A 26,915-nucleotide genomic window follows, 5' to 3' on the forward strand; every position below is an offset into this window, starting at 1 on the left:
AGTATATATATATATTTTGTTTATTATATTTTAGATAATATCTCTAAACAAGCTGACTCGAAGTTACTCAACCAAGCCCTTTTATCTTATTTATTATAGGTAACCATAGAAACATCAGATACTATGAAAACACTTCCCATATTTTCGATAACACCATGCATATAAATAATAATCTTGTATTAAATTAAATTAAATATATTACATTCTTAACATTGATTTATAATATATATATAAATATATATATAATTATAAATTAATTAAATAAATAAATTTTATTTATAATAGAAAGTATTTTTAATTCTTATTAACTATTCTGGTATGATATATTGTTCATCATAATTCATTATGTGTACTGTGATGCTGTTCAACTTTTAATACAAATTCTTTATCATCTCCCTCTGGACTAGGCACTTCTGATTGACTATCCGTGTAAGATTCGTTATCACTTGTACTTGCTTTATTATGCAGCTCTGCAACATGAATTTTTTATCTAACATAAAACGTTTTTTAAGATTGTTACAATTCAAAATAATAACAAGTAGAGTTATCACTTACCTCTAGTATGAATTTGTAAGAGCTCATTTAATAAAAATTTTTTGTCCTTCTCCTGCATAATCAATATTTTACGTAAGATTTGCACCATCTCTATGCTAGCCAATGTTTTAGCTCGTAAAAAATATACACACGTACTGTGATTTAAAAATAATTTTATGCATTTATATAAAAAGAAATCAATATATTTGAAATAAACTGCAATTTACCTCATACTGATTAAAACTGCAGCGAAAATTCCAGGCCGAGTAAGTTGCGTAACAATCGTCCATGTCATGCTGTCTTTATCTACTGCCAAAATATCATTAATAAAAAAGTCCCAGGTATAGGTATAATTTTGAAATGGACCACAAATTCCATTTTCAACTTTCGTTATACTATATCCTAATAATATTAAAACTCCAACCATTCCTAAGAATACAAGAGCCAAAAACAATGTCTGAGTTTGAGCGGCTTTCCAAGAGCGAAGCGGTGGCTGATAGTGCTTCAACAAAGAGTTCTTCTTAATATACAATGTGATAACCATCTTCATAATTATTAGAATAGATGTCAAAGGACTGAAATATAAGCTTATCCAAAATAATATTTGATTATATACAAGATTGAGCGTGTTTTGTGCTACATCAAATTTGGCTCTTTGAACTTTATGTGAAAAGTTTTTGTACCACACGGAACGTGCCACTTGGGTAAGATAAACACCAACAATTGATATACAAAAATCGATAATAACGAGCCGATATATTTCTTGTCCTAAAAAAGTCTCCCAGCATCCAGATTTTTTGTTAATTAACACAAATCTAAGAAACAATCCTATTAAGACTGCAGCCATTATATAAATTCTAATACCCGTCATATATAATCTTGCACGTTCGGTAGCATAGTTTTCAAATCTTGCCTTAAAGTCAAAATGCTTTATTAAATTAACTAAATTGACTTGATTGTATTGGAAATCTAAAGACATACCAGCCAAGATATAATTAGTGGTAGAATATTCATCATTCCAGTAATTGTTAAAGGCACAATCATAATAGAGAGTGGATCTGTTTCTTCCATTTTAATATTATTCAACATTATCCATAGCATAGCACCAGCACCACATATTATTGACAAAACTATAATTGTAATAACAATCCTTATGAAAAATGTGAAAGCCTTGGTGAAGAAATGTAGACTTAATTGCCGTTCGCTCTCTGATAAATTTTCCATGAGCTCTCTGTAAATTGACGCTGACCATAATTTAGCAAGTTTTGATGAGGAAATGCTGAAGTCCCATCCACAAAATATTTTGTTTGTATACATGTTATGTACTCCACCTGCTATTTCTGCATAGCACCTTTTGTATGAAACAACAACTCTAAAAGAAATTATCATTTAAATTATATTTAAAAATACCTAATTAGTATTATTAAGAACAAAAAAAAAAGTAATACTTAAGTAAAGTTATTAAGATCTTCACTCACTTATATGATACAACTGTAAAAGTAAGGATGTAGCAACAAAACAATGTCATAAAATATGCAGTAGGAAAATACCAAAAATTACCAAATATATTTTCTATCACATTATTACTATAAAAACCATAGTAAAATATCGTTTTTGTAAAAAAGCCCTTAAAATTAAATTTTTATTTGAATAATTAGTTTGAGAAACTATATAATAAATAAATAAAAATAATGATTTTACTTACACTGCCTGTTAATAAATCCCAGGCATTAAAATTGTTTGGAGAATATGCATTTTCAAGTGATTGGGGTATTATAATAAACATAAAACTGAAAGCAAGAGAGGAATCAAACTAGCTTATGTACAATAAAAATTTTAAATATAAAAAATATAGTTGATTATTAATACCTTAAAATACAAGGGAGCAAATTGAGCAGTATTAACCATTGTAAGAATTTAAAATATGTTACTATCCCACTGCCAAACTGATTCTCAATTTTTTTAATAGTTTTATACCATGGATCCAGAAAAAAGTACATGCAACGAGTAATCATGCGCAGCTAAAATATTTTCTATTTTGTAATGAAAAATAGAAAAGTATAGATTAATGTAATAAAATACCTTCATAATAAAGAAGCTACATTTCTGTTTAATGGACTGATAAAAAGTATTTTTGCTTTTCTGTAACTGTAAATTAATGGTATCTTGTAATCGGAGCAATACAATTTTTTTTACAGCTAAACATTGAGGCATAGCTCTTAGAATCTCCATTCTTAGCACCGTTGAATCATCTTTCATTAGATTATTGCTTAGCTGCAAACGATCAGCAATAGCTTCTGCATGTTCTTGAAGTGGCAAATGTGATGTCTTACGTCTTGTACATAAGGTTGTATATGGAACATTAGAATCTAGGCTTCCTCGATTTTCATATCTATCAGAGATAGCTGTAAATGAACAATAACTTTTAACTATAAAACATTAAGATACTACTGAATGAAATATTATACCATAATAATTTAAATTCAAAAATAAATTAATTGCAGCTAAAAGTACTTGCCTAAAATTGTACATGTTAAATCCTGAACACTTTGATTCAGAGATGGATTGAGCACATCTGTCTCATGGACAATATTGTCCAAATTTAATAAATCAGTCATGATCAAAATTCATGCAAGTGAGATGATTTAAAATTTTTCAAACAAAATATTAACGAGTTAAAATCTATAACACAAAAAAAATTAAATAAATTAAACAATAATTGAAAATTAATACAAGCAGCAAACACTATATCTATTAACTAGTCAGTTTCATTGTTGTTTAAAGAAATATCTTTGAATGAGCTATAAAACAACAAAAATTTAAAGGCCGAAAAATAACCATTAATAGCAGACGACATGGGGATAATAAAGAAAATGGATATAGAGACAATACATTCCATTATACATATGTATATACATACATATATGTATATATATTGCGGTATCAATTCTAATCTTAAAACTTGTCACCGCATTGTTTACTATGTTATTAATTTTTTATTCACTCATATGATTCATTGCGCCTGCTCACTGGCTACGCTTACGCTTATATGAGAATTTAAGACCGTTCGTCCGCATAGTCTCATTTCTTTTATTGTAATGATTTTAATAGTCATAGCCGTTTGACCTTGAACGAAAGAAATTATCCATCACGCATGATGGATAATTTCTTAAAAAGCAAAGGACTTTATGAATAATAAAATTTTAATATTTAAGGCTTTTTTTTATGTATTTATTTGAATTTATCAATACGAAAATAAATAAAATAAATTTAATAATACCTATAATTATATCATTTCTATATATATATATGTATATATATATTCTACATTATCACATAGACTAATGCGCATTTACTATAACGCTTTATTTTCTTATTTCATAGAAATATTAAAACTTTGACTTATGATAGTATTAAATAGGAGGTTTAAGTGATAAAAAAACTCATGGAATATGACACTATCAGCATTACCTAAAATTAAAGCTTATCTATATATCTATTATTTTTAACAAAGGACATTCAATAAAAGATGATATATTTTAATATGGCTATATTTTAAATAAAATAAACCAAAAATAAATTACTGTTTCCTACATATTTTTGCATTTAGGCTGTTGAAGATAATTTAAACATTATTTGTTTTTGTTAAATTTTTTAAATAATGATATGACTTTTAGCTTAGCATAAGATTTCTGATTTTTCAGCCCTACATTGAAATAAACTATAAATTTTAAAATTAGTCCATGGTTGTAATGCCTACTGTATAAATATCAACTGCATTGTAGAATATTGACATTTAGATTTATATTATAGTATACAATAAGTTTATAATAGTTACAAATAAGAGCATAATTGTCAGTCGTAGCACTGCACAGTTTTTCTCTTCCCACCAATCTCGTAAAAAATCTGAAAGAACCCCATAATCAGGATAAGTGAAATTTGTATTTAAAAGATATACTTCTTACCATGTTAAATAATTAAAAAAAATTCATCACCACATAGAATAGCCACTATCATCTTCATCAAATGACATGAAAAATCCGACTAATGTAAGATATACAATAACATTGCCTGCCAGAGTTAAATAGCAAGCACCTGGCTGTATCTACAAAAAATTTGTAAAATATTTGTTAATAATTAAATGTAGAAAAATATCATTTAAATTAAAAAAAAAAATCATGTTTTTAATTACCACTGGAGATTCTGCAGGGGATCTTGATAATACAATAGGAAGAGCAAAAGATGAAACTACAAAACCCATAGTAATGAAAATTGCCAGTTCTAAGCAAGGATTAGAAACACTTCTTGACTCATCTGAATGACGGCGTGCAATTATTGTTGGTAGTGGTGACAAAATATAAAATAATACTACAAAGAATGGCCACCATACTCTAAAAGATTATATATTAATCATTCATATTTATACAAATTTGTTTGATAAAAATCTATGTTCAAAGTCTTTACTTACTTATACGAAGGTAATGCACAACCAAGAATAACAAATGTCATACCAATTGAACCAGCAAATGCTAGCAGGACTAAACTGAAATAATGAATATACAAATTTAAAATTAACAGACTTGCTAAACTATTAATTGCTAGCAAACAAATGATTCTGTACACTTACGCTGTTCATTGTTGAATAATAAAAGAGCAGTGATATGTAACAAATAAAAATTATATTAATAACAATCGAGAGTTTACATATAACTATACATCTTATTTATCTACTGTATAAACACAAATATTTCAAAAATTAGAGTACACAAGCATTGATATTAAGCAAGTTGAAAATAATTAAACAGAGGCTAATTAATAATCTAATAATACTTTTTTAAACTAAATAAAAACGGTATAGTTATTGCTTCTGTAAGAATACTAAATATACTAATAATGGTAGATGCTACTATGAAATGCAGGTTATGGTTTTAATAAGTTTCTTTTAAATTATTATCATCATAAATTGGAAACTGTTAATTACATATTATTTTAAATTTGAAAGGAAAAAATATCTGTATTAAATAATAACGCTGATAACGTAAACATCCTAATAGCAAACTAAAAACGCTCTAAGGATACCTAAACGTCATGTTTATGTACTTAGTATGTCCTTTAGATATTTTGTACTATTAGGAATACATATAAATACTAGGAATAACCTTTAATCCCAGCCATTGTAGATTGATTTGACAAACTAAGTATATTTAACGAAGTTTCGTTTCACTTCACAGAAAGGAAGTGAAGCCAGATTGGAGACAGAACAACATGATTGAAGTCAGCTGCTGCGTGTTGGCTAGCAACATCAGAGACATCAGCATCAGAGTGCACGGAGGTACGAAGTACCTGGAGAGTGGAGGCAGTGGAGCGGTTGGACTTGGAGCCTGGAGCCCCTGGAGGGAGCGTGTTTAGGCCAGTTTAGGGCTGCTTTCTGAGGGCGTATTCCACAACAAGACCGAAAACGCTTGCACAATATATAATACCTGTTACATGAACTATTGTAAATTGAGCGTTTTGGGCTGGAAATGCTGGAATACGCCCTGATTGCTTGAGTCATGCATATACACGCTTTAAAGCGCTCAAATTCTACACAAACGTAACGTAAATCATGTACATACATATGTATTTATGTATACATTTGTATACATAAATACATAAATGTACTACATATGCAATATGCATGCGCCATGCAGTGTGGCAATGACAGGCAGACTGACCGCCATGTATGACGTTTCTCGATGCATTTAGGAACCGCGTTATAGAGTCCCTCATCCTCCTCACGTCCCTCACCTCCCCATCATGTCTAAGCCTGTCCCCACACTCCCCACCAGTCCCCACTCCCCAGTCCCCCTGGCGGCCCCGCGATCCCCTTTCTTTTTCATTCCAGTTGAGGTGCAGCACATGGTAAGATTATTTTTATTATTTATTACTAAAATATAATTATATATACAATAAAAATGTAATACCTATTTTGAAAATATAAAGTACAAAATTTGTATTTATTAAATTTTTATTATATTTTTACCAAGTACGCGAAAGTATTGGAAAAAACTTCGAAGTTTTTAGGCTATGTGTACCAAAAGTTTCACGGATATTTTTGCTGTTAATTTGGCGCTTATAATTTATTAGAAATTATTACTTGAATTTTATATCTATTACTTAAAATAATTTATTTTTATCTTAGAACTATCAAAATGTCGTCACATTTGAATTGGATGATCATCCGCAACAACAACGCCTTTCTATTGAAAAAGAGGAACATTAGCAAACCTTTTTCTACGGTATATACAAATAAATTGTGTTTAATTTATATACAAAATGTAACATCTTAATGTAAAGTCATAATCTTAGGAGCCTAACAATTTGACAAACTTGAGTAGCTATCGTTATTCTGGCTTGATCCACCGTAAGAGTGTTGGCCTTGTCGATACACCTGATAAGAAAGGATTCACAGTTGTTTATAAAAAAGCAAAATCTGTGAATAAACCTGCAAAGGCTGCTGTCAGGAGAACAATGAAAGCTGGAGCTAGAAGATCTCTCCATAAGCTGAGAACCTTACTTAAAGCTAACAAATACCGTGTAGACCTTACCAAGGTAAAATATGTTTACCAATAACTTTTAATATTGAATTTCTTTGGGGAAAAGTAGGCAACGATACTAAATAAATTGTTTCAGGCTGCGCTACGTCGTGCAAGTGCAGTTCTTCGCTCACAGAAACCATTACCTGCTAAGAAGACACGTGTCACTAAAAAAGCTGATTAACTTCTCTGTAAAAAAATAAATACACATTTCAATGTAAATTGTGTTTTAAATGCATTTTTCATAAAACAGATTTATTTTCAAGCTTGGTGAATTTAACACATTAATTATCTTTCTCTGATATATTTCATAAAAATTGATGGTTTGATCAAATATGAATCATCATAAAAGTTTATTATGTTGACAAGTCTGTTTTGTGAATATGTTTGTCATTCTTTGAGATTGCTGTATTCATAATGTTAAAATACTTATGTTTAAATTCTTCAATTTCAGGTAAGCAAAATGTTATTTTTATTAAGCTCATTCTTGTTTTAAATCTTTTTCTATTGTATACACAAGAATCTTTCAACTCTATGAATATTTAGAATTTAGATGTATGTATATGAAAGGATTTGTGCACAATTTTCCAACTAAAGAAAATGTCAAATGATGAAATATACTAAAGAATCAATAAATATCATGATTAATAAATAGTATTTTTCATCTGTCTGGTACTTATATGTAACTATTTTAATCTATATATTTTCTAATTTTTTGCTTTTAATTAAAGCTCTTCATTATTATAAAACAACTCAACAAAATTGTAAAGTACCAGAAGATATTATAAATTTAATATTGTCTTTAATGTATCAGTATATTTTACTTTGTGTGTATACTACATCACCAAGAGATATTTAAGTGGCATGGTTAGCAAATAGTATTTAATATTTGATTTTGTTTGTTGTCACTAGATTATCCTAATGTATATAACTTGGTTTCTTAAAACAAATATTTCCTTTTAGGGCCTGATCATTCAAACAGTCCATAGAAGGCGAAAAATAGCATTAGGTAAATCCAGCTTTTATTTACACTCATATTTTCTCTCCTTTATTCTTTTATGATGATTTATACTTACCACCAAGATCTCTGAGTGCCATGATTAATTAATAGTATTTGCTATCTGATTCTATTTATTGGCACTAGATTATTCTAATAAATAGATGTTAATTTTTTAAAACAGTGTTTTTTTTTCAGAGCTCGATCTCCAAATTAGGCCAAAGAAGTTGAAAAACAATATTAGGTATATCATGCTTTTATGTATACTTATATATTTTCTCTCTAATATTCTTTTATGATGATATATACTTACCACCAAGATCTCTGAGTGCCATGATTAATTAATAGTATTTGCTATCTGATTCTATTTATTGGCACTAGATTATTCTAATAAATAGATGTTAATTTTTTAAAACAGTGTTTTTTTTTCAGAGCTCGATCTCCAAATTAGGCCAAAGAAGTTGAAAAACAATATTAGGTATATCAAGCTTTTATTTACACTTATATATTTTCTCTCTTTTATTCTTTTATGATGATTTATACTTACCACCAAGATCTCTGAGTGCCATGATTAGTTAATAGTATTTGCTATCTGATTCTATTTATTAGCACTAGATTATCCTAATAAATACATATAAATTTTTTAAAGCAATGCATATATTTTCAGAGGTTGATCTTCAAAATATACCATAGAAGTTGGAAAACAGTATTAGGTATATCAAATTTTTACTTACATTGTTATATATATATTTTTTTATTTATTGTTTTATGCTTATACATACTACTAAGATTTTGGAATGTCATAATTATTAAATAGTATTATTTATTTCATTCTTTTTTTCTTTTTGTTTCCATTGCTAATGTTTTTTTTTAATTTCAGCATTGGACACTGGAAGCTACTTAAATAAGGAAAAATACTGTTAAAATTATTGAATATTAATACTTCTATTGTAATTAAAATGTTGTTAAAAAATAATTTAATGTGTATACTTATATTACGACCAAGATATACGATCGCTATAATTAATAAACATTATCTGCTATCTGTGAATAGTTGATTTATACCTTTCTAATTACTTTCAATATTTTTGGTTAATTCAGCAAAATGATTTTATTGTCACAGAATTTGGATAAGAGTGAATTACAGCTTTATAGAGGATAACTATTTGTTATAATAAACTGTCTTCTGCATTTCTTAAATGTGTGAAAATTTAATAATGTTACATGCACCACCATTAAAATCTATGAATGCTATGATTAGTGACCAGCATTACCTAACTGAATCTGTTTAACAAACTTCTACTAATTATTACTACTGTAACATAATCTCTTGCAAAAAAATATTCTGTCACAAATTTGCAAAACAATTTGATAATATGTTATATGAGAAATACATTCTTATGTACAGTAGTGAATGACCTCATGGAGTTATTCTTTTTATATAATTAAAAATATTCAAGTGCTGAAATTGATAAAGCATAACGTTGAGTAGCGAAAAAATTAAATTATTTTCTTATAAAATTTAACCAATTTTATTTTTGAATAATAGCTGCTAAACTAATTGGTATTTGGAGCTTATGTACTATAATATGTAAAAAGAAGTATGATTAGTAGACTTTACTGTTTTAACATTAAAGCTACCATTCGGAAGTTAAATGACTCTTTTTAAATGTAAATAAACGTGTATAAAAGATCCTCGGTACATTTAGTGTTGAAAGAAAGTAAAATTGCGGTAAATACAAACCAATATGTTGTGTAGTATATACATAACTATATTGAAAAAATAGGTATTAATAAATATAATTTTTTAACTTATGTAAGTAAATTTATATAAATTACACGCTCCATAGTTTTAAAATAAAGATTTAAAAGTTCACAGTTTGGAATAAAATATTACAATTTAATATAAATGTGATATACAGGGTGTACCACTTAAGGCACGCTTTCGAATGGAAGGGGATGGTAAAGAGAGAGCGGGGAGGTAGCAGAAAGTCACGCCTCAGTGCGTAATATAGCTCAACCTTTCACTCATATTAGTCTTTAAATTATTTTAAGTGGTACACCCTGTATATTTTTGTACTATTTGAGCTGTTTATTTAAAAATAGCCATGCAGCATTAGCAATGGCGATTCAGGCTTCAAAATAATTGTAGTATGCAGTAAGAGGTGTAGGTGGGGTACATCCGTTTTAATGGCGTCAAGAGACAAGCACTGTTGTCACATTTTGTTCTACAGTGTTTCAATATTTCGCTCTGTTTACGTCCGGCGGATTTCGCAAACTGCTTGAACTCGGAACAATTCTGCTTGATAAAACTAATTTGAGAAGGTGAGAGAAAGCAAAATTTGTGGCTGATCAGTTTGTCAATCAAAATGCAAGGGAGATTTCCAAAGGTCTTCGGGTGCAGTGACCTTGCCTCGACTGTCATTTATGGAGCTAAATTCCCCGCGAGTTTCGTATTTTTTAATATAATATTTCAATTTACGATTATAATATAAATAATAAGATTGAAGGAAATTCATTAATTGTCCCTTTAAGGTTAACTATGGTCCTAAATAAAATAGTTTCATCAACAAATTTAAAGTGCTCTAAATTTTCACTGGCACTAAAAGTTATCAATTAATGCTATTCTTAAAATATTTTAGGTGCAAACTGCATTTGTTACTGAAAATAAAACAACAATATTTAACAAAGAACGAAAGCTTTCGAGTAACATGAAAGTTTATATCAAGAGATTTATATGTATTAAATAATGTATTTTATAAGATTGTCATTTAGAAAGGTACATAGGTGTTATAATTAAAGGCTAACATAGGACTTTATTTAGTAAATTATAATTATTAATAGTAGCCATATTATAGATGAGAAGAATTTAAATTTTGTATTCTTAATAAGAAAACAAAATATGGAAGTTACAACTGAAGAAGCACAGGCAGTGCTATTAGAAGGCATGGAAGGGACTCAATTTATTACTATTCAGAGAGCAGATGGAGAAACTCTGGGCAAAGGTGTGCCATTATTAACTCTTAATGGAGAAATACTTTCTGAAGGCATGGTAGTTGATATGATTAATGCTGGTGTTGGTGCTGATTATGGTAATACTGCTCAATATTATGAAACTGATGATCTACTTGGTCATGATTTGACAGAGGTAAAATCTCTTTAATAAAATATTAAGGTATGGGAGATCAGGGCTATTCAGAACATGGATTACACCAAATCATTTGAAATAATTTTCTTTTTAGCAATTCTAAAGAATCTGAAATAGTATTTACACTTCTAATTTGGTTTTAAATGATTATTTTAATTTTGTCTGTTTTTCCCAAATATCCCTGATCTTCCCTAAGTATCAGTTTTTATTTGATGAGCTCTTCATTTTTCAAAGGATGACCGCAGATTAGCAGCAGCTTTGGTTGCTGTCCAGCTTCAACAACAACAAAAACAACAGCAGCAACTTCTCAGCCAGTCTCAACACGATGGCACAACTTTACCAGATGTTACACATTTGCAAACATTAGCACCTGTGAATACATACGCCATTCAAACTGTTCCTGATCAAAATCCTCCTCCTGCATATCCAGCATTACAGTCATTTAAGAGAATTACGCAAAATGTGAAGCAAGAATTTATCAATATTAAAAGTGAATATGATGTTGATGTTTCTGCCGAAAGTAGCGAAGATACTGCTCCAGCACCTGGGCACAAAAAATCATTACCACATAAAAAGAGAATTCCACGCAAATTGAAGCAACAGATCAAGAAGAACTCCTCTACAAAGGATAGTGGAAGATCAAATCAGGAGACTATAGAAGCTGGGTCACAGTTGCAGAGCCAGGATTTTAACTGTCAGCTGTGTGAATGCAGTTTTAATAGCCAATTGAATTTCTTTGAGCATTTGAAAATACATTATGAGCCAGTTAAACAAGAAACAAGAATAGCACAAGCTACAAATACGAGTATAACAATATCAGTACCAGAAAGTGTGCAAAACTTAGAGAGCACTGTGATAGAAGAATTTAGCGAACCAGAAGACTTAATGGAGGGTATTCGCGGAGTAGGTCTGTATTAAAAGCGGAAGATGTGTGTCGAAAATATAGATATTATTGGTAATTTTAAAATTATTCTTCTAGTTGAAGAGACTGGAGCACATATTGATGATGAATCAGAGTCTGCTTTATCTACCGTAAATAATGAAACAACATTGTGGACGATTACTACCGATGTTGTTGATCAAGTATCACGGGAGCATATACAAACACCAACTATTGCAGAACCAGAGATACAAGAAAAAGAAAAAAAGGATATTCCCCCTACTACCAAGAAAAAAAAAACAGCTAAATCGCGAAAAACAAGTAACATACTCCTTGTCTCATTTCGTATAATGTTAGATACATTTAAATTAATTGAAAAACAATATTTTTAGATGATGAGCTCACGTGTCCTCAATGTTCCCGAACATTCCATCATAAGAATAGTTTAATTTATCACATAAGATCTCATAGTGGGGAAAGACCTCATCAGTGTGAAATTTGTGGAAAAAGTTTCTTCGCGGCTAGTGCATTAAAGGTAAGTTTAATAATTTATTAAATTAATGATGAATATAATAATTTTTATTATCTTTTATTAATTTTTATCTTCAGGTACATAAACGTCTTCATAGTGGTGATAAGCCTTATAAGTGCGAGGAGTGTGGTCGTCATTTTCGACAATGGGGAGATCTGAAATATCATTCGACGAGTATTCACTCAGAGCAAAAACAGTATCAATGCGAATATTGCGGCAAGGATTTTGCCCGGAAATATTCTCTAATCGTTCATCGAAGAATTCACACGGGAGAGAAGAATTATCGTTGCGAATACTGTAACAAGACCTTCAGGGCTAGCAGCTACTTACAGAATCATCGTAGAATACACACTGGAGAGAAGCCACATCCTTGCACAGTTTGTGGAAAGCCTTTTAGAGTTCGGAGCGACATGAAGAGGCATATGCACACGCACACACGTGGAAAAAATGAAAGAGCACTTTATAGGAACACAGCAGTGAAGAAGGTTAATGATGAAGAGACTGAGGATAAGCGATCTCAAGCAAAAACGATACAGGATCTTGTACGGGATTTGAAATTAGAAGTTGAGCCCAGTGGTGTCGTAGAAATTGTACCGCCCGATGATAATCCTGAGAGTATTTTGCCACATCCTGGTGCTGGACAGAATTTAGAATACACCGTGGCTACAGCTTCAGTCGCAAATACCGGAAGGGATCCTCTCGAGGCTGTCGTACGAACAACTGACAGCATGTAAGCATCTGATTCTTGAAATGAAGCAATTTTAATATGATCAAATAATTAACATTTTTTTATTTACAGGCAATATTTCTTTATGTAATTTCAATGCTGAAAACTGATGGAAATTAAATACAAACAATTTAACAAATTGATTAACTATCGAAATGAAAAATTAGTTTATAATTTTTGTATATTGGAATTATTTACCTAATAGCTATGGAAATCGCGATATTCGCAGACCACTCATAGCCTATTAGTAATTTGTAATTTTACATCATACAGTTGTTTAAACGGTTCTTCTGAAATCAATTACATTCAGGAGTATCTTAATTATATTTCATTTATAAAAATACAATCATTAAATATGAAGAAAATCTATACATAATCTATTTAATAGTAGTTGATATGCAGGTACTCAAACATGAACATTCAAGGAGCGTAATTTACATTATCTGCAAATGTATCATATATGTATTGTTTGTAAGCTTAAAACTTGTAGCTGTTTATAACGCGGATCGTCGTTGAAAAATATATTTTTTACTTGATGATATTTATATAATAATATGATGGTCCATATTTTTGAGATACCATTTTATTGTCAGAAAGTTTTTGGGTTATAGCAATGTTGTGAAACTCACGGGAATAACAGGAGTTAAATTAGACACGTTTGAAACTGCCATGACTCCAATCCCAGAATTTGGTTGCGATTGTTTTTCATCTTTGTTTAAAAATACTTTAAGAAGGTGTGTTATGCTTCGGGATTCCAAAGCATTCTCCAATATTTTTGAAGCCTCTTTACTGCTAATCCTATATATAAATTAATTCAATGTTTATCATTCACGTTGGTAAAAGCCCATGTGGAATAATTACCTTCGCGATCCTTTAGCCCTCTCCCAATCAACATACAGATCTGTGACAATAGCGTGCAATCTACTTAACATATCTGGATTCTTAGACTTTTGTACTCTAATCTTACTTTCCTCCTCCAATAAATTTTGATACTCCGTACATAAATTTTCTTTAGGATCTCTTTTTAATTCCCATTCTTCTAGAGTATCTAAAATTTGTATTTTTCTTGCTAATTCGTAAGTGGCTTCTATTCTAGGATGAATTAATTCTAGCACTCTTGAGATACTTCCATCTGCAACATCTGTTAAAGCATCATACTATGTTATCCTCCTAAATTAGTTTTATCAGCTTTACCTACCACAGAAAACATCTAATTTTATTTTTCGTTTAGTAGCTTCCTTTGTTAAAATATCTCTCAAAATGATGATGGACGAAATATTTTCACCAAGAATAATGGCACTGCCTTTCCTGAATTCAATATATGTTATTCACAATTTTAATGGAAAACAGCTAGTTTATAACTTACTTATATTTGCATTTGAGGACTGTTCCCATGAAAGATGAAACGTAAGATAAAGATGCCTCTCCATCGTTCAGATGAGGCCTTTCAGGCACATCCGGCAGGGCGAGTGAGAGCCATGCATGCATCTATGAAGATAAGAAATAAGATTGTTATTAAAAAAAAGGAATAAAATAAATAAAAAAGAATCCAAGAGTAATGTGAATAATGCACCTCTGCAACTGAGAAGCTACCAGTCATTTTTAATTCATTGAAAGGTCCACCTCCAGCTAATTCTTCTTCTTCGTGCTGCCTTACATGAAGAGATAAAGCACAAATAGGAACTAAAATTCTACGACAGCATTTTGGCTGTACCTGAGACGTAACATAAATCTGCAATGTTCCAGGTTGACCCTCTATACTTCTTAATCTCATCTCTAAACGATTGGTATTTACCTGTTAATAGTTATACAATTTGATTGTCTATCTCATATCATAATATTAGATACATATAAATGGTAAAACTAAAAATGTTGATCACCTGACATCTATAAGTAGCTAAAACAAAATTTTGCTCATTAGGATTGCAGACTGACAAACTGACAACTGCACTATTATTCTCTACATCCAACAATTCAACAGGGGTATCTGATTGTATTAAAATATTATCTATTGAAGTGTCTAGTTCTACAGAAAGTGAGTATGCTGCTTCCTCTTTAATAAGAGTCATTCTAAAAAATAAAAAATTCTAATATAGTAACAATAATTTCCGCTTTTATATATAAATAATTAATCATTTTTATATACCTATGGTTCACAGCTAAAATTAAGGGCTGCAATGGATCAGGAGTAAAAGTTGCTGTCTCCCTCTCTTCAACAAGTTTTTCTTCAAGTTGTTGAATCTCTGACCTTAATTTTGCTAGACCCATGTCATTCAATCCGGATTCTAATAGACCAGGTGGTCTAGTTGTGAGACCAAAAATCCTCCCAGAATATGTAGTGACTAATACTTCCGGATAGCCTTCTGCTCCTACAATTCCACCTCCAACTGAACTGATACTTTCACCAGCATTCTAAATGAATTATTATTTTTCCAGATAAGGTATAAATTAAATAATAAAATTAAACTTGGTCTTATAGAATTATTTACATAACGAAATCGAAGGGAAGCAGACATATCCTCTTCAGGAAACGAATAAACTTCGACAATTCCATCTTGCCTACCCACGAGTATGTCCAAACCATCTTGTAATTCGTAGGTGTCCAACGATGTGATTTCTGATCCGGTCGAGGATAGTAACCAAGTAATCCTCAGAGTTTTATTGTTCTGCAAGATAAGCAGTGCAATTCTACCATCCATTGTACCTAATAAAATTCTCTCTTTGGATTCTGTCATTCCCTCTCTAAAATCACATATAAAATAGTTTTACATAAAAAAAATTATTAAAGATTATTTTTTCTGTTGCACCTGTATAAAGCAAGGACTGTAGGAACACTGGGAAGCCTAAGGACAGTTGGTTTCGCAGTTCCATGTAGCACACGAACCTATAAGTCAATTTTATCATTTAAAGTTATTAATGTCACATTAAAGATAAAGTAATTATATAAAGAAAAAAAAATATTTCATTTACAGCGCAATCACCACAAGCCAATATAGCATAAACCATTGAGGCATCACTTGATAATAATACAACATCGTACAATGTTTCTCCTGATAAATAAGAATCTGCATCTTTGCAATCTCTATAGCGATGATAAAGGTCACGAGCGCAAGCTGCCAAATCAGGACCCAGAACATATCTATAAATTTTAAGAAAAATAATTTTTTTTCTCATTTACTTATAAAACTATAAAGTCTGAGATATAAAAATTTTATTATATGCAGACGAACGAAATATACAAAGGGAAATAAATAAATTTTAATGTTTTCTTTTGGAGATTTTAATAACTGTTTTCCTTTTTCAGGAACTTACATAGCTGTAATAGGATCAATGAGACTGGTGTCAAATTCGAGGAATAATTTTCCTTTCCTAGTGAAGCCTTTCACAGAGTTTTCATAAGCGAGAAAAATTTTATCGTGAATCGTTCCTATCGTACCGCCAAGCACCATTCTGTTAATTTTTGGTCCAGGCAGAGACTTGAAGGATAACGTTAATTCGCCCCGCTTCACCCCTAAAATAAATAACAATCAATTATATCGTAGTGAGATGAAAACTCTATTTTTCATTTATGGTACACAGAATTTTTTTTTGGGAAAATACCGAAAATGTGTAGAACACCATCATGATCGGCCACAGCAAATTTTTGGCTTTGTTTAATTGCCGAAGAAGGTAAAATCTTTGTGGTACCGCGAGAAGTGACCCCCACAGTAACATAATCAACCCTTGAGAGGGGTAATGTCATAGTATAAGTAAAATGTACACACTTATTATAAGAATAGATTAAGAAAGTAACGCTTTAAAGATAATATTTTTGACAGTACTAGAGTACTGAAATATATACATAGTCGCGTGGCCCTACATTGACTATATTGCAGGAATTTACGAAAGAAGCAAAAGCATGTGCTAAAATCAATTTAACCATAGCAACAAAGTCACATAACATTTAATACATTATATATATTCTTATATCTTCTCCGATCGTACTATATCGTCTACAAAATGCTATTACAAGTAAAAGATGTTTTTTCTAATGGAAAATAATAACATAATTTTATTGTATAGATATATATACATATATACATATATGATTTTATACTATAAAATTTTGCATAAAATTTAAAGACATTTGTATTTTAATGATAAAAATAACTAATAACAAATTATTTCTTGGAAAATTTGCATCGTTGTTAGATTTAAATACATATAATAATTTTGAAATTAACATGATTTGATTTTAGTTCTTCTGTTGATTTTTATCCCGCTACAAATGTCAAATGTTTGATGTATATAGCTAGGTTTACAGTAGCGTCCTCATTCGAAAAATTAATGTTCGAAAAATTTAACTTTCACAGGTTTTTTTTACATGCCTTTTAATAGAATTGTATACTTAATTTTGTTAATAAGAAAATAATTCAATCGTTTGTTAATTACATATTGATTGTCCTAAAATACAACAATAATTATAAAAGCTTTTGGTAGAGAGAGGCATAACCTAACTATGAGTAACAAGGCAAGCAATGGTATACATATTTTTATTTTTAACCTAATATACGCTTTTAAATTTCTGTTACTTATATTGCTTATTCGTAATTTTTTATAGGTGGAATAGATCCTGTTCAAGAAGAGCTTGCAGGTAGAGTGCGTGAAGTAGGAAATCATGCAATTTGGAGCCTATCAAGTTGCAAATCAGGCTTTGGAGTTGATCAGCTGCGTGATGACATTACAGAGACTTATTGGCAATCTGATGGTCAACTGCCTCACTTAGTAAATATACAGTTTAAAAAAAAGACTGCTATTCGTGATATCTGTATTTATACAGACTACAAATTAGATGAAAGCTATACACCTAGCAAGTATGTATTATAAAATACTGCAAAGCTTTTTGCTATAAAGTTATGTTACTGTATATTGATTATATTACTTCAACTTCCAGAATAAGTATTAGGGCTGGAACAAATTTCAATGATCTGCAGGAGGTAGAAGTTATGGATTTGAATGAACCAAGTGGTTGGGTTGTTATTCCAATTAAAGACATAAATGATCGACCAATTAGGACCTTTATGATTCAAATTGCTGTTATAAGTAATCATCAAAATGGAAGAGATACCCATATGAGACAAATTAAAATTCATAGTCCTGCTCAAGTTATATTAGGACCCCCTGCTCCTTATATACCTGGTCAATTTCTAACTAATGAATTTCAATGCTATGCTACAGTTAGATGAAAATAAAATGAAATATTTACAAGTAATATTTATTTCAAGATATATTTAAATGCAACTATATTTAAAATATTCTTAAAAAATGTTAAAGTTAATTCACTATTATTTAATTTTGTTTTGTTCAGAATGAACTCTCTACAGATAAAACCAATAAGAGACAGTAAGATTCTAATTCAAATGGTAACACTTAGAAATTATATGCTATATAAATTAAAATAATAAACATTAAGAATATCTGTAAACTTATCCATAAACTTATCCTTGACTACTTGGTAGTGTGTGAATACAAAGCCATTTATTATGATTGACTAATATTTATGATTTATAGAAAAAATATAAATACCTATTAGTCACTAAGAATAGATATACGTTTCGCAGTAGTAATTCGATAACGCGAGTAATCATGGCGAAAAATTATGTGACAAATAGATTTTTCCTTATCTCTTTACTTTTCTTTGTTTCTTTCATCAAAAATAATTGTTCAGCATCCTCACATCTGTATAATGCTTTCCAACAAACTACAGATTTTTTTGAAACACTGAAAACTCTAGATGGTATGTAAATCAATTTTAATATTACCTGTGTATCAAAAATTTAATTCATAAAACTAATGTCATTTAGATATAAATGAAATTGATAGAAAGATCAATGAGTTTACTCAATCACAATTGAAAAATATTCAGTCACGTCAAAAGAGAGAACCAAATGAAAAAACCAAGGGTAAGAAATTACAAGCTTATAGTATTTTTATAAAACTTTATAAACAAATTAATCAATACAATTTTTAGTACTTTACAAATTTATACAGTTATATACATTAGTCATTACCAGTTTTGTTGACTGATTTTCCTTCTATACCAAAAAGTTCTTTGAATGCATGTTGACAATTATGCTTGGTTAAATATTTTAACAATTGTCCCATATCACTGTGTCTATCAGAACTGGGAAATGACACCTCTTCAAAATCAGAAAATTTTCTCATACATATAGCATCTTTATTATCCACCATTTCAAATGTCTCAATAAATTTAACAAGGATTTTATGCCAGTTCATTGTTTTTACCTAGATAAGACATATAAAAAAGATTAAAATGCCTATTCATATTTAAAAGTTAAAGATAACTTTATTATAAACCTTTTGCCAACAATATTCGCAATCCTCTTGTGTACCTTCTATGCAAACAATACCTGGCTTCCCAGCTAAACAAAAACCAGTGAGAGAATTTTCTTTGGCTATGCTAGTTATATCTCGTCGTTTAAATTTGCTATAAATATGATGACTGTAAATCCAATATCTAGCAAATGCAGAGGTACTACTTTTACTTTTATTTTTGTTTTCATTAGTGTTTCTTTTATGACATCCTTTTGATACTTTGATGTAAGACTCAATATTATCTTGAAGCCATGCTATAAGTGCATAAATGCAGGGCTCTCCTTTCTCCTGAAGTTCAGATTGAGCCACTAAAGCTTTGTTCAATAGCATTTGTTGTGTTCGATCAAGCAGTGACATTCTTGCATATACCTCTGGAGTTTCAAATGGATAATCACATGGCAGACTTACTTCTAGCTCCAGCATTCCCTGTGAATTATATAAAAGTTTGATTGCCAAAGCATAAAAATTTTACTAATAACCAAAATATTAATGTAAAGATTACATTGGCTATTGGGAGCTCAAGCAGATATTCTAATCTTTGTGGAAGTTCTTTACTCATACGTTCAATGAAACAATTAATATCAGCTAAAGTTCCATGATCCGTTATTATTAGTTCTTTTGGATAAACCGATTGCAATACCTCTAACTCTAATAACTGGGTTGTTAAATTTTCTTTTATTTCTTCGTAGAAAGACATTGTAACAACAATATTCACAAGACATATGGAGTGATAATCCACAAACTTCGTTCATCCAAACTATTTTTAAACTACGTTTGTTAAGATATAAGAAGCGGCGATTTTGAAAAGTCAGTTGAAACTAATTATAGAATATATAATAATAAACAATTAATGTTATTTGGAAGAGATGAAAAACTGATGCAAGTATTTCAGAGATCACACCACACACAGTAACAAATGGACAATCAACGAGTAACTGATGGTGATATCCAATCAGTTATTACCAATGCTTGACGTAATTTTACATTAGAATGTGGGTAAATACGGTAAATACTGATTAGCATAAAGTATGCTCCCGAAAACAACACTCTTACACAATTTACTAACACTCTCACACAACAATTTTGCAATTTATCATATTGTGGATTTTACATTTCATTAAAAGGATGAAATAAATTTGTCATAAATTCCTAATTTAACAAACGCACAGGTCAACAAAATTATCTAGTTAATTGCATTTATCAAAGACTTTTAAAAAAAATCCTAACCAATAAAAGTTAAAGGCACGAATATCGACCACCACGTGATTTCTCGAAAAACTCGTCAGACCAATCACGGTCGAATTCGCACCTGTTCGATAATATATTTGAAAAATACCGCGCTTTTTGAAACAGCGGAATAAAAATTCAATTTCTAAATTTCTCTCTTCTATATCGTGGGAGCGAAGCCTTATTAAATTACTCATTTATTTATAGGTATCAATGTTTTTGAGGATCTAGAAAGGGCTTTTGGATATGTAGAGTATGCGGCGAGAAAAGTGGCTTTTTTTCCATTATTTGACTCCATGAACAATAAAGTAAATTGGTTTGCCGCGTCTTTCAATAGCTCGCACTTAAACTTGGAGGACTTATATGTACGTTACAGCCCTCTACCATAAATATTAAAAAAACAAATCTGAGTAAATTAATGTCAATTTATATATATATATATATATATATATATATATATATAAGTTATATAAAATGTCTTCTTTTTATTAATTATATAGGACAATAAAGCATTAGTGCATCGTTTATCGCATTCCATTAGTAATGGAAAGCAAATAATCGTAAATAAGATTAACGAGAAGACTTTGATAACAACAATAAATAATGACGGTGTAATCAAAGTTTTACGATTGCTTCCCGTTGGAAATCAGCTTCAACTGTCTCAGGCCCAACATTTCAAGGTTCTTAACATCATCCATGCAAACACATGGATAGGAATGAAGGAGCTGTATCTGGGAATCGCAACAAATAAAAATTTATTGATCTACAAGTGGCTAGGAGAACATTTCGATTTGACGAAAATTTCAGACTTAAGATGCACGAGAATTATGCCATTTGAGAACAGAGGCTTCATGCACATAGCCACTTCCGGTGAAGAGACGAAGATCTTAAAACACAATTTCCGCACGAATAATTTCGACACTGTGCAGAGACTACCGGGAAGCACAGATGTCTTCACTCTTAGTTTGAGAAAAAATCACTTTTCCGAGCACTTTCTGATCACTTCCGGTCCTACCTCCACTATCATCTATAAAGAAATGGATAACGTCTTCGTACCGTTTCAACAAATCGTTGCTTCTAAAAAATCCGTTGCATTTACAATTATGAAAACCGTTTTAATATTTCTTCTCAGGAATGAAAATTTAATTGTTTATCAGTATGACGGTTGGCGATTCGTGGAGGTGAAACAAATACCGGAAGTCATCACCGATATCAGAAAAATTGAACTGTTCGGGATAAAATCGTTGCTGATAGAATATAATAATCAGATCGAAGTTCGAAATTTTGTCTGGTCTCGAAAAGCCTCCTGGGAAGTCATGAAAGATGAATTGGGTTCTTGGTGCAACGACGCAATTAATAAGATTAAGCCTGTAAATATATTACCGGAAGTAAATTCTTCTAGTGCTCCGATGAAGTCAATGAATAGAGGAGGGCCCCAAACAAACTATGTAATATAATTAATTATTCTGAATTTATTATTGCTTACTTTTTTCACTTAGGTCGATAAAAGTAAAGAATTTATTTTTGTTTTTTTAGATACACAATACAAGTCTAAGGAAATTGGAGAATCTAACAAATTCTTACAAAGAGATGAAATCGCGTCTTGAGAGGACGAAAATAAGTTTTATGAATAAAAAAACTAAAGAACCGATCAATTATACGCAATTAAACGCGAAGATAGCGAGAATAAGATGCGGTGACAACTGCATAATACACAAACTGGTAACGGATAACCAAAATGATATTGTTAGGCAACTGAAGAAAATAGACAATAAGAGTCAATCTTTGGTGTTTAAAAATTTAACACTGAAAAATTTGTCAAAGGTATTATTACCTTGTCCAGTACCAGCCATAGCTTTCAAAGAAACTCTTATTAATGGAACAATTAACGGTATGAATTTTCAATACCTGAAGGAGAATTCATTAAAAACCTATGGTGATCAAATTATAACAGGTAAAAGATGAAAAAAATATATATATACTCTTGATCGAGAGACACTTCGAGTTAAACGAGATTTTTGTTGTTTTGTGATAGGTCAGCACATGTATCAAAACATAAGTGTGAATAATGCCCATTTACCACTGGGAATTGTTACGAAATCTGTAATTGGGAAAATTCAAGCTTCTGTGATAAGAGTAAACGAATTAAATTTACCAAAACGCCAATATTTGTTTCCACTGAACGGACCACCTATCAGTGTGACTGGATCGATTTCAGCACCGAAAATAACATTGAAAGGACCGACCACGTTTAACGGACACCTTGCCGGTAAAGCGTCAGAAAATATTAAACAATTCAAATTAATTATAGAACCGTTGACGCTCTACAAAAATTACACGTTGCAAAATGTGAAAATCGAAAATTACGTGGAAGCGAAGGATTTTGTGAGAAATCAAGGAAAATCGGTAAAGGAGATTTTCAACAACGCTATATCCTTGAATGAGAGTAATATTCCTGTACACTTGGTCTTTGAACAAGGCAAAGTTGTAAGTATTGATTTATTTAAATGCTAAAAGATTTTGTTTTTAATCTGGTTTATGGCTAAGAATTTTTTCGTTTTAGGTTTGGAATAATGTTACTTTGGAAAATCATCCCGAATGGATAACCGCTCATAATGCTGAGGAACCTGTAATTGTCATTTCAGGGACAAAAATAGTCCCACGTAACATCAGTTTAACACAACTAAGAACATTGCCTATACCGAAGTAAATTCACCCTTTTTTCTGTAAAACTTACTGTTTTATCATTCGTAGGATATTTTTAATTTTATTATAATTTTCTCGCAGATTAAATGTAAAATTGTGTATGAAGAGTGCAGTTACTTCTGAGGTGAACACTTCCACTTTCGTAGTAAATCGGCTTACAGCAGAAAATATTCAAGCGACGCGCATTCATGGAGCTAAAAATTTATACGATGTTTTGTCCAATTTTGCAACTTCTGTTAACAACATAGATTTATCTGAGAAAGAATTTACTGGAAATGTTGTAGTGGAAAATGCTACTGTTCGGAAGATGGAAGATTTTAAAGCTCCAGGTACAATAATTTGAGCTATATAATGTAATCGAATGAGAGCAAATTCCTTTGTTTGTTTCTTTTTTTTTCTTTCTTTTTAAAAAAAGGTACTTGTTTAGGATTAAAGGAATTTTTACAAAAATGGAACCCTCCGAATGAATTTCTTGGTCCTATAGAACTTGAAAATTTAACAGTCGGTGATCTTTATGCTCCAAATGGACTAGTAATACCTCCACCGAGTTTTATAAAAAAATTGGAGATAAAAAGCGATGCCACTATCGAATATATTAATAACATAAAAATGGAAAAATTTTTAGAAGATGTTATCAAAATCGATAATCATATTTCTCTTAAAAATATTACATTTGGTTAGTAGATTTTTTTTTCTTTTCAATTAATGTTAATTTTAAATTGTATAATTGTTAATTACGATGGTGTACTTGCAGCTGGTGGTTTAAAAGCAACTTCGATTAACGCTTTTGAAACTTCCATAAGACTTAAACCTCTGGAAACTCTTAACTTGCAGTCGAAGAAAATTAAAGGCATATTGTCAACAAGTGGCTTGCATGTACCAGACTCATTTGAGTATCCCTCTTCCGATAGTCCTATGGACTTATTAATTAATGGTATATAAGAAAAATAATTTAATAGCGCTAAGGTAACGATATTTATGCTGTTTATATAAAACATTATCAATCATTTTAGGTGAAATTATATTCAGTTCCGAGCCCACAATCAATAATATAAATAGTATAAATTTGGAAAACCTGACCCAAGAAATTTGGATGTTAAATGATGAAAGTACAAAATTGACCGGCAATGATTTAATTATGAAAAGTATGACGTTTGAGGGAGATGTTATTATACACGTAAATACCATACATATTGTTTCTTTTACTTTATATAATTAAGAAAAATAAATATTTTTTTCTTGATTTCTCTAATAAAATTTTGCAGGGCAATATTACTCCGCCGTTAAAAGAGGATTGGTCAAGTCTATCTGAGCGAATTTTAAATAAAGAATTTCAAGTTATAAATGTTCCTGTGAAATTTACCAATGTTCAAGCTTTAAATATTTTAAGTAGGGGCAATGTGAACCTAAAATCTTTCGCGCCGGATATAAACGATATGCTAATAAATTCATTAAAAAAAAATGTTCCTGAACAAATAATAAATGGCACTCTGAGCTTTAACGAAGTCCATATTATAGGTGAAAATGATTAATATATATACTCTTATTACATCGTACAAATCTCAATAATAAATCTGTGATTCTATTAAATTTCCTTTTTTATTATATAGGAGACTTAAATCTGAAAGGTAAATTGAACAATTTGTACTTGACCACCGATATCGTTAGATATGACATGGATCAAAATATAGTCACTGGAAAAAAGATTGTAAATAATTTAAAAGCAAAGAGACTGAATGGCTTGAAATTTGATGAATTTAAGAAGAAAGCAGCATTGAAAAACAAAGACAGTTTGATAATTAAGGGACAGAAAATCTTTAAGAATGTAATAATAAATAATCTAAGGTAACTTAGAAGATGCGATTACGTATTTATATATGCTACTTATTAATTTATAATCAATTATAAACTTTTTAATATATTTCTTTGAAGGGTCGATGGTAAAATAATGGGCACAAATGTTAAAAAAATTCTATTGAAAACTGGAAAACAGGAAATAAGAGGATTAAAAATAATAAAGGGTGATATAAGCGCTCCACGAGTAATTACTAATTGCTTGATAAACGATGTTAATGTAACCGATTTGATTAATCATCGACTAAAGAAAAACGAAATCGAACAGACAATTAAAACTGAATTTATCTTAAACGGAACATTGGAGATTTTTGGAAACGCTACATTTAATGGTCTTTACAATGGAATTCCATTAACAAAATTGAATACGATTTTCAAGAAAGTGAATCCAATAGAGACCAAACTAAGTGAATTACGAAAAGTCGCTAATTACATCAATCTCGCTCTACAAAGTAAGTTAATTATTACTTTACTCGATTACATTATTCACTCATTATTTATAATTACATTATAATATTTTCACAGACCATGCCATTTATATGGATAAATTAGTGCCAGTAGACTACAAAACAAATTTGTTATTTGCAAAAATTCGCGATGATGGAAATAAATTAATGTTTAATGAATTTGGAATGTGCGAAATTACTAATATGTCGTTATATTGCAACGGAACACGTTTGATATACTTTAATATATCAATGCAACCTGAGAATTTCATAAAATTAAAATTGGTAGACCTGCGAGGACATCCTATACTTGTGTTTGTTGGATCTGAAACAATATCCACATATTCGTTTAATAACAATACGACAAAATTCGAGCAATTAACAGGTTGGATTTTTTATAACATACGACTTAATCAAATTAATTGATATTATTTTTATAATTTACGGTATTGTCTTTAGAATTACGCATCCCTGGCCTTATGGAAGCGGCGATTGAATCAACAAACATCTCTCTCTGGGTTGCTTTAAGGCTTAGTCATCAAACAATTGTACTGCGTTATGACTTGTCGATTGGATATCAAAAATATATTCTTCCAAAAGTACAATCGATTATTATGAGTAAGGTACCAAACAATCAACTATTATTAGTAACTTCTTACGGAATTTGGAACTTGGAAGGACTTGGATTTCCACGTCAAATTTTCAAAATAAATTTACCCGGTCAAATAGAAACTTTAACGTTTAATGGCAATTACTTCGTGAAAGCTACTAACGGTAATGAAACAAGTTTATTTAAAGCAAAATATATTAATGTCAACTAATATGCATTAATGTAATTAATGCTACAGTCTGTAATTTAAATTATTTAATTAATTAATTTATTTATTATGATGTGTGTGTGTGTGTGTTATATT

General features: G+C 30.2%; 8 protein-coding genes and 1 long non-coding RNA gene across 19 annotated transcripts; 5 read left to right on the forward strand and 4 right to left on the reverse strand.

Moving 5' to 3' along the window:
* Window positions 1–168: 168 nt before the first annotated feature.
* Window positions 169–3,567, reverse strand: LOC136781032 (transmembrane channel-like protein 5). 5 transcript variants are annotated; one of them, XM_066739696.1, is made up of 10 exons: window positions 3,373–3,566; window positions 3,053–3,216; window positions 2,617–2,939; window positions 2,404–2,555; window positions 2,240–2,324; window positions 2,013–2,161; window positions 1,516–1,906; window positions 762–1,447; window positions 556–689; window positions 169–470 (listed from the first exon to the last, which is right to left on the reverse strand). In XM_066739696.1, exons 2-10 carry the CDS (start codon window positions 3,150–3,152, stop codon window positions 334–336), a joined length of 2,157 nt encoding a protein of 718 aa, XP_066595793.1. In that variant the 5' UTR covers window positions 3,153–3,216; window positions 3,373–3,566; the 3' UTR covers window positions 169–333. The 5 variants fall into 5 exon arrangements, with proteins under 5 accessions (XP_066595793.1, XP_066595792.1, XP_066595794.1 ...); XM_066739695.1 differs by having other exon boundaries at window positions 3,294–3,566; XM_066739697.1 differs by having other exon boundaries at window positions 3,455–3,532.
* Window positions 3,568–3,957: 390 nt separating this feature from the next.
* Window positions 3,958–6,011, reverse strand: LOC136781051 (leptin receptor gene-related protein). Of its 3 annotated transcripts, none has more exons than XM_066739721.1 (5): window positions 5,684–6,011; window positions 5,003–5,077; window positions 4,727–4,925; window positions 4,500–4,639; window positions 3,958–4,440 (listed from the first exon to the last, which is right to left on the reverse strand). In XM_066739721.1, exons 1-4 carry the CDS (start codon window positions 5,707–5,709, stop codon window positions 4,526–4,528), a joined length of 414 nt encoding a protein of 137 aa, XP_066595818.1. In that variant the 5' UTR covers window positions 5,710–6,011; the 3' UTR covers window positions 3,958–4,440; window positions 4,500–4,525. The 3 variants fall into 3 exon arrangements, with proteins under 3 accessions (XP_066595818.1, XP_066595821.1, XP_066595819.1); XM_066739724.1 differs by lacking the exon at window positions 5,684–6,011 and adding an exon at window positions 5,162–5,237 and having other exon boundaries at window positions 4,530–4,639; XM_066739722.1 differs by lacking the exon at window positions 5,684–6,011 and adding an exon at window positions 5,162–5,235 and having other exon boundaries at window positions 3,960–4,440.
* Window positions 6,012–6,372: 361 nt separating this feature from the next.
* Window positions 6,373–7,331, forward strand: RpL28 (ribosomal protein L28). The gene is made up of 4 exons (XM_066739720.1): window positions 6,373–6,435; window positions 6,716–6,812; window positions 6,883–7,125; window positions 7,207–7,331. The coding sequence occupies exons 2-4, from the start codon at window positions 6,726–6,728 to the stop codon at window positions 7,291–7,293; spliced, it is 417 nt and encodes a 138-aa protein (XP_066595817.1). The 5' UTR covers window positions 6,373–6,435; window positions 6,716–6,725; the 3' UTR covers window positions 7,294–7,331.
* Window positions 7,332–8,361: 1,030 nt separating this feature from the next.
* Window positions 8,362–9,389, forward strand: LOC136781052 (uncharacterized). Its single transcript, XR_010823860.1, has 3 exons — window positions 8,362–8,584; window positions 8,774–8,819; window positions 8,987–9,389. It is a non-coding gene; the product is annotated as an uncharacterized lncRNA (long non-coding RNA).
* Window positions 9,390–10,219: 830 nt separating this feature from the next.
* LOC136781034 (zinc finger protein 271-like) lies at window positions 10,220–13,921 on the forward strand. 2 transcript variants are annotated; one of them, XM_066739699.1, is made up of 8 exons: window positions 10,220–10,431; window positions 10,749–10,885; window positions 10,965–11,254; window positions 11,489–12,161; window positions 12,234–12,455; window positions 12,527–12,669; window positions 12,744–13,396; window positions 13,466–13,921. In XM_066739699.1, exons 3-8 carry the CDS (start codon window positions 11,009–11,011, stop codon window positions 13,482–13,484), a joined length of 1,956 nt encoding a protein of 651 aa, XP_066595796.1. In that variant the 5' UTR covers window positions 10,220–10,431; window positions 10,749–10,885; window positions 10,965–11,008; the 3' UTR covers window positions 13,485–13,921. The 2 variants fall into 2 exon arrangements, with proteins under 2 accessions (XP_066595796.1, XP_066595797.1); XM_066739700.1 differs by lacking the exon at window positions 10,220–10,431 and adding an exon at window positions 10,459–10,641.
* Window positions 13,922–13,974: 53 nt separating this feature from the next.
* Window positions 13,975–17,242, reverse strand: LOC136781031 (Bardet-Biedl syndrome 7 protein homolog). Its single transcript, XM_066739693.1, has 12 exons — window positions 16,994–17,242; window positions 16,706–16,904; window positions 16,364–16,532; window positions 16,201–16,277; window positions 15,883–16,135; window positions 15,540–15,805; window positions 15,274–15,463; window positions 14,967–15,188; window positions 14,760–14,881; window positions 14,592–14,701; window positions 14,255–14,534; window positions 13,975–14,191 (listed from the first exon to the last, which is right to left on the reverse strand). The coding sequence occupies exons 1-12, from the start codon at window positions 17,133–17,135 to the stop codon at window positions 13,999–14,001; spliced, it is 2,223 nt and encodes a 740-aa protein (XP_066595790.1). The 5' UTR covers window positions 17,136–17,242; the 3' UTR covers window positions 13,975–13,998.
* A 371-nt stretch (window positions 17,243–17,613) lies between these two features.
* On the forward strand, window positions 17,614–18,627 carry APC10 (anaphase-promoting complex subunit 10). The gene is made up of 3 exons (XM_066739525.1): window positions 17,614–17,913; window positions 17,994–18,246; window positions 18,327–18,627. Exons 1-3 carry the CDS (start codon window positions 17,892–17,894, stop codon window positions 18,616–18,618), a joined length of 567 nt encoding a protein of 188 aa, XP_066595622.1. The 5' UTR covers window positions 17,614–17,891; the 3' UTR covers window positions 18,619–18,627.
* Window positions 18,628–19,008: 381 nt separating this feature from the next.
* clos (closca) lies at window positions 19,009–26,828 on the forward strand. 4 transcript variants are annotated; one of them, XM_066739513.1, is made up of 16 exons: window positions 19,009–19,169; window positions 19,237–19,335; window positions 21,203–21,360; window positions 21,496–22,443; window positions 22,532–22,949; window positions 23,031–23,482; window positions 23,559–23,701; window positions 23,783–24,030; window positions 24,117–24,377; window positions 24,456–24,635; window positions 24,715–24,878; window positions 24,967–25,219; window positions 25,312–25,546; window positions 25,634–26,007; window positions 26,081–26,386; window positions 26,461–26,828. In XM_066739513.1, exons 1-16 carry the CDS (start codon window positions 19,019–19,021, stop codon window positions 26,820–26,822), a joined length of 4,752 nt encoding a protein of 1,583 aa, XP_066595610.1. In that variant the 5' UTR covers window positions 19,009–19,018; the 3' UTR covers window positions 26,823–26,828. The 4 variants fall into 4 exon arrangements, with proteins under 4 accessions (XP_066595610.1, XP_066595611.1, XP_066595613.1 ...); XM_066739514.1 differs by having other exon boundaries at window positions 24,129–24,377; XM_066739516.1 differs by lacking the exon at window positions 21,203–21,360 and having other exon boundaries at window positions 19,034–19,169; window positions 22,153–22,443.
* LOC136780921 (RWD domain-containing protein 2A) lies at window positions 19,352–21,119 on the reverse strand. Its single transcript, XM_066739524.1, has 3 exons — window positions 20,271–21,119; window positions 19,751–20,194; window positions 19,352–19,678 (listed from the first exon to the last, which is right to left on the reverse strand). Exons 1-3 carry the CDS (start codon window positions 20,463–20,465, stop codon window positions 19,433–19,435), a joined length of 885 nt encoding a protein of 294 aa, XP_066595621.1. The 5' UTR covers window positions 20,466–21,119; the 3' UTR covers window positions 19,352–19,432.
* Window positions 26,829–26,915: the final 87 nt, after the last annotated feature.

This window comes from Prorops nasuta, unplaced genomic scaffold (assembly GCF_024137725.1).
Source record: "Prorops nasuta isolate Cenicafe-Biocafe unplaced genomic scaffold, Cenicafe_Pnas_1.2 PNAS00021, whole genome shotgun sequence".
Taxonomy (NCBI): Eukaryota; Metazoa; Arthropoda; class Insecta; order Hymenoptera; family Bethylidae; genus Prorops; species Prorops nasuta.

Bases quoted from the DNA above. Each gene is read 5' to 3' on its own strand.
- LOC136781032 (XM_066739696.1), bottom strand. From the start codon at position 3,152: ATGACTGATTTATTAAATTTGGACAATATTGTCCATGAGACAGATGTG. The intron at 1,907-2,012 runs GTGAGTGAAGAT...AATTTCTTTTAG, and splicing joins TTTACAGTTGTATCATATAA to AGTTGTTGTTTCATACAAAA. The intron at 690-761 runs GTAAATTGCAGT...TTTAAATCACAG, and splicing joins GCAGTTTTAATCAGTATGAG to TACGTGTGTATATTTTTTAC.
- LOC136781051 (XM_066739721.1), bottom strand. From the start codon at position 5,709: ATGGCTGGGATTAAAGGTTATTCCTA. The intron at 5,078-5,683 runs GTATTTATATGT...TCATTATTTCAG, and splicing joins GGGATTAAAGGTTATTCCTA to TTTAGTCCTGCTAGCATTTG. The intron at 4,640-4,726 runs GTAATTAAAAAC...AATTTTTTGTAG, and splicing joins CCCCTGCAGAATCTCCAGTG to ATACAGCCAGGTGCTTGCTA.
- RpL28 (XM_066739720.1), top strand. From the start codon at position 6,726: ATGTCGTCACATTTGAATTGGATGATCATCCGCAACAACAACGCCTTT. The intron at 6,813-6,882 runs GTATATACAAAT...TCATAATCTTAG, and splicing joins TTAGCAAACCTTTTTCTACG to GAGCCTAACAATTTGACAAA. The intron at 7,126-7,206 runs GTAAAATATGTT...AAATTGTTTCAG, and splicing joins ACCGTGTAGACCTTACCAAG to GCTGCGCTACGTCGTGCAAG.
- LOC136781034 (XM_066739699.1), top strand. From the start codon at position 11,009: ATGGAAGTTACAACTGAAGAAGCACAGGCAGTGCTATTAGAAGGCATG. The intron at 11,255-11,488 runs GTAAAATCTCTT...CATTTTTCAAAG, and splicing joins TTGGTCATGATTTGACAGAG to GATGACCGCAGATTAGCAGC. The intron at 12,456-12,526 runs GTAACATACTCC...CAATATTTTTAG, and splicing joins AGCTAAATCGCGAAAAACAA to ATGATGAGCTCACGTGTCCT.
- LOC136781031 (XM_066739693.1), bottom strand. From the start codon at position 17,135: ATGACATTACCCCTCTCAAGGGTTGATTATGTTACTGTGGGGGTCACT. The intron at 16,278-16,363 runs GTAAATGAAATA...ATTGACTTATAG, and splicing joins TGGCTTGTGGTGATTGCGCT to GTTCGTGTGCTACATGGAAC. The intron at 15,464-15,539 runs GTATATAAAAAT...TTTATTTTTTAG, and splicing joins ATTTTAGCTGTGAACCATAG to AATGACTCTTATTAAAGAGG.
- APC10 (XM_066739525.1), top strand. From the start codon at position 17,892: ATGAGTAACAAGGCAAGCAATG. The intron at 17,914-17,993 runs GTATACATATTT...AATTTTTTATAG, and splicing joins GAGTAACAAGGCAAGCAATG to GTGGAATAGATCCTGTTCAA. The intron at 18,247-18,326 runs GTATGTATTATA...TTCAACTTCCAG, and splicing joins GAAAGCTATACACCTAGCAA to AATAAGTATTAGGGCTGGAA.
- clos (XM_066739513.1), top strand. From the start codon at position 19,019: ATGGCGAAAAATTATGTGACAAATAGATTTTTCCTTATCTCTTTACTT. The intron at 25,547-25,633 runs GTAACTTAGAAG...ATTTCTTTGAAG, and splicing joins GTAATAATAAATAATCTAAG to GGTCGATGGTAAAATAATGG. The intron at 26,387-26,460 runs GTTGGATTTTTT...TATTGTCTTTAG, and splicing joins AAAATTCGAGCAATTAACAG to AATTACGCATCCCTGGCCTT.
- LOC136780921 (XM_066739524.1), bottom strand. From the start codon at position 20,465: ATGTCTTTCTACGAAGAAATAAAAGAAAATTTAACAACCCAGTTATTA. The intron at 20,195-20,270 runs GTAATCTTTACA...TATAATTCACAG, and splicing joins TTGAGCTCCCAATAGCCAAT to GGAATGCTGGAGCTAGAAGT. The intron at 19,679-19,750 runs GTTTATAATAAA...TGTCTTATCTAG, and splicing joins GCGAATATTGTTGGCAAAAG to GTAAAAACAATGAACTGGCA.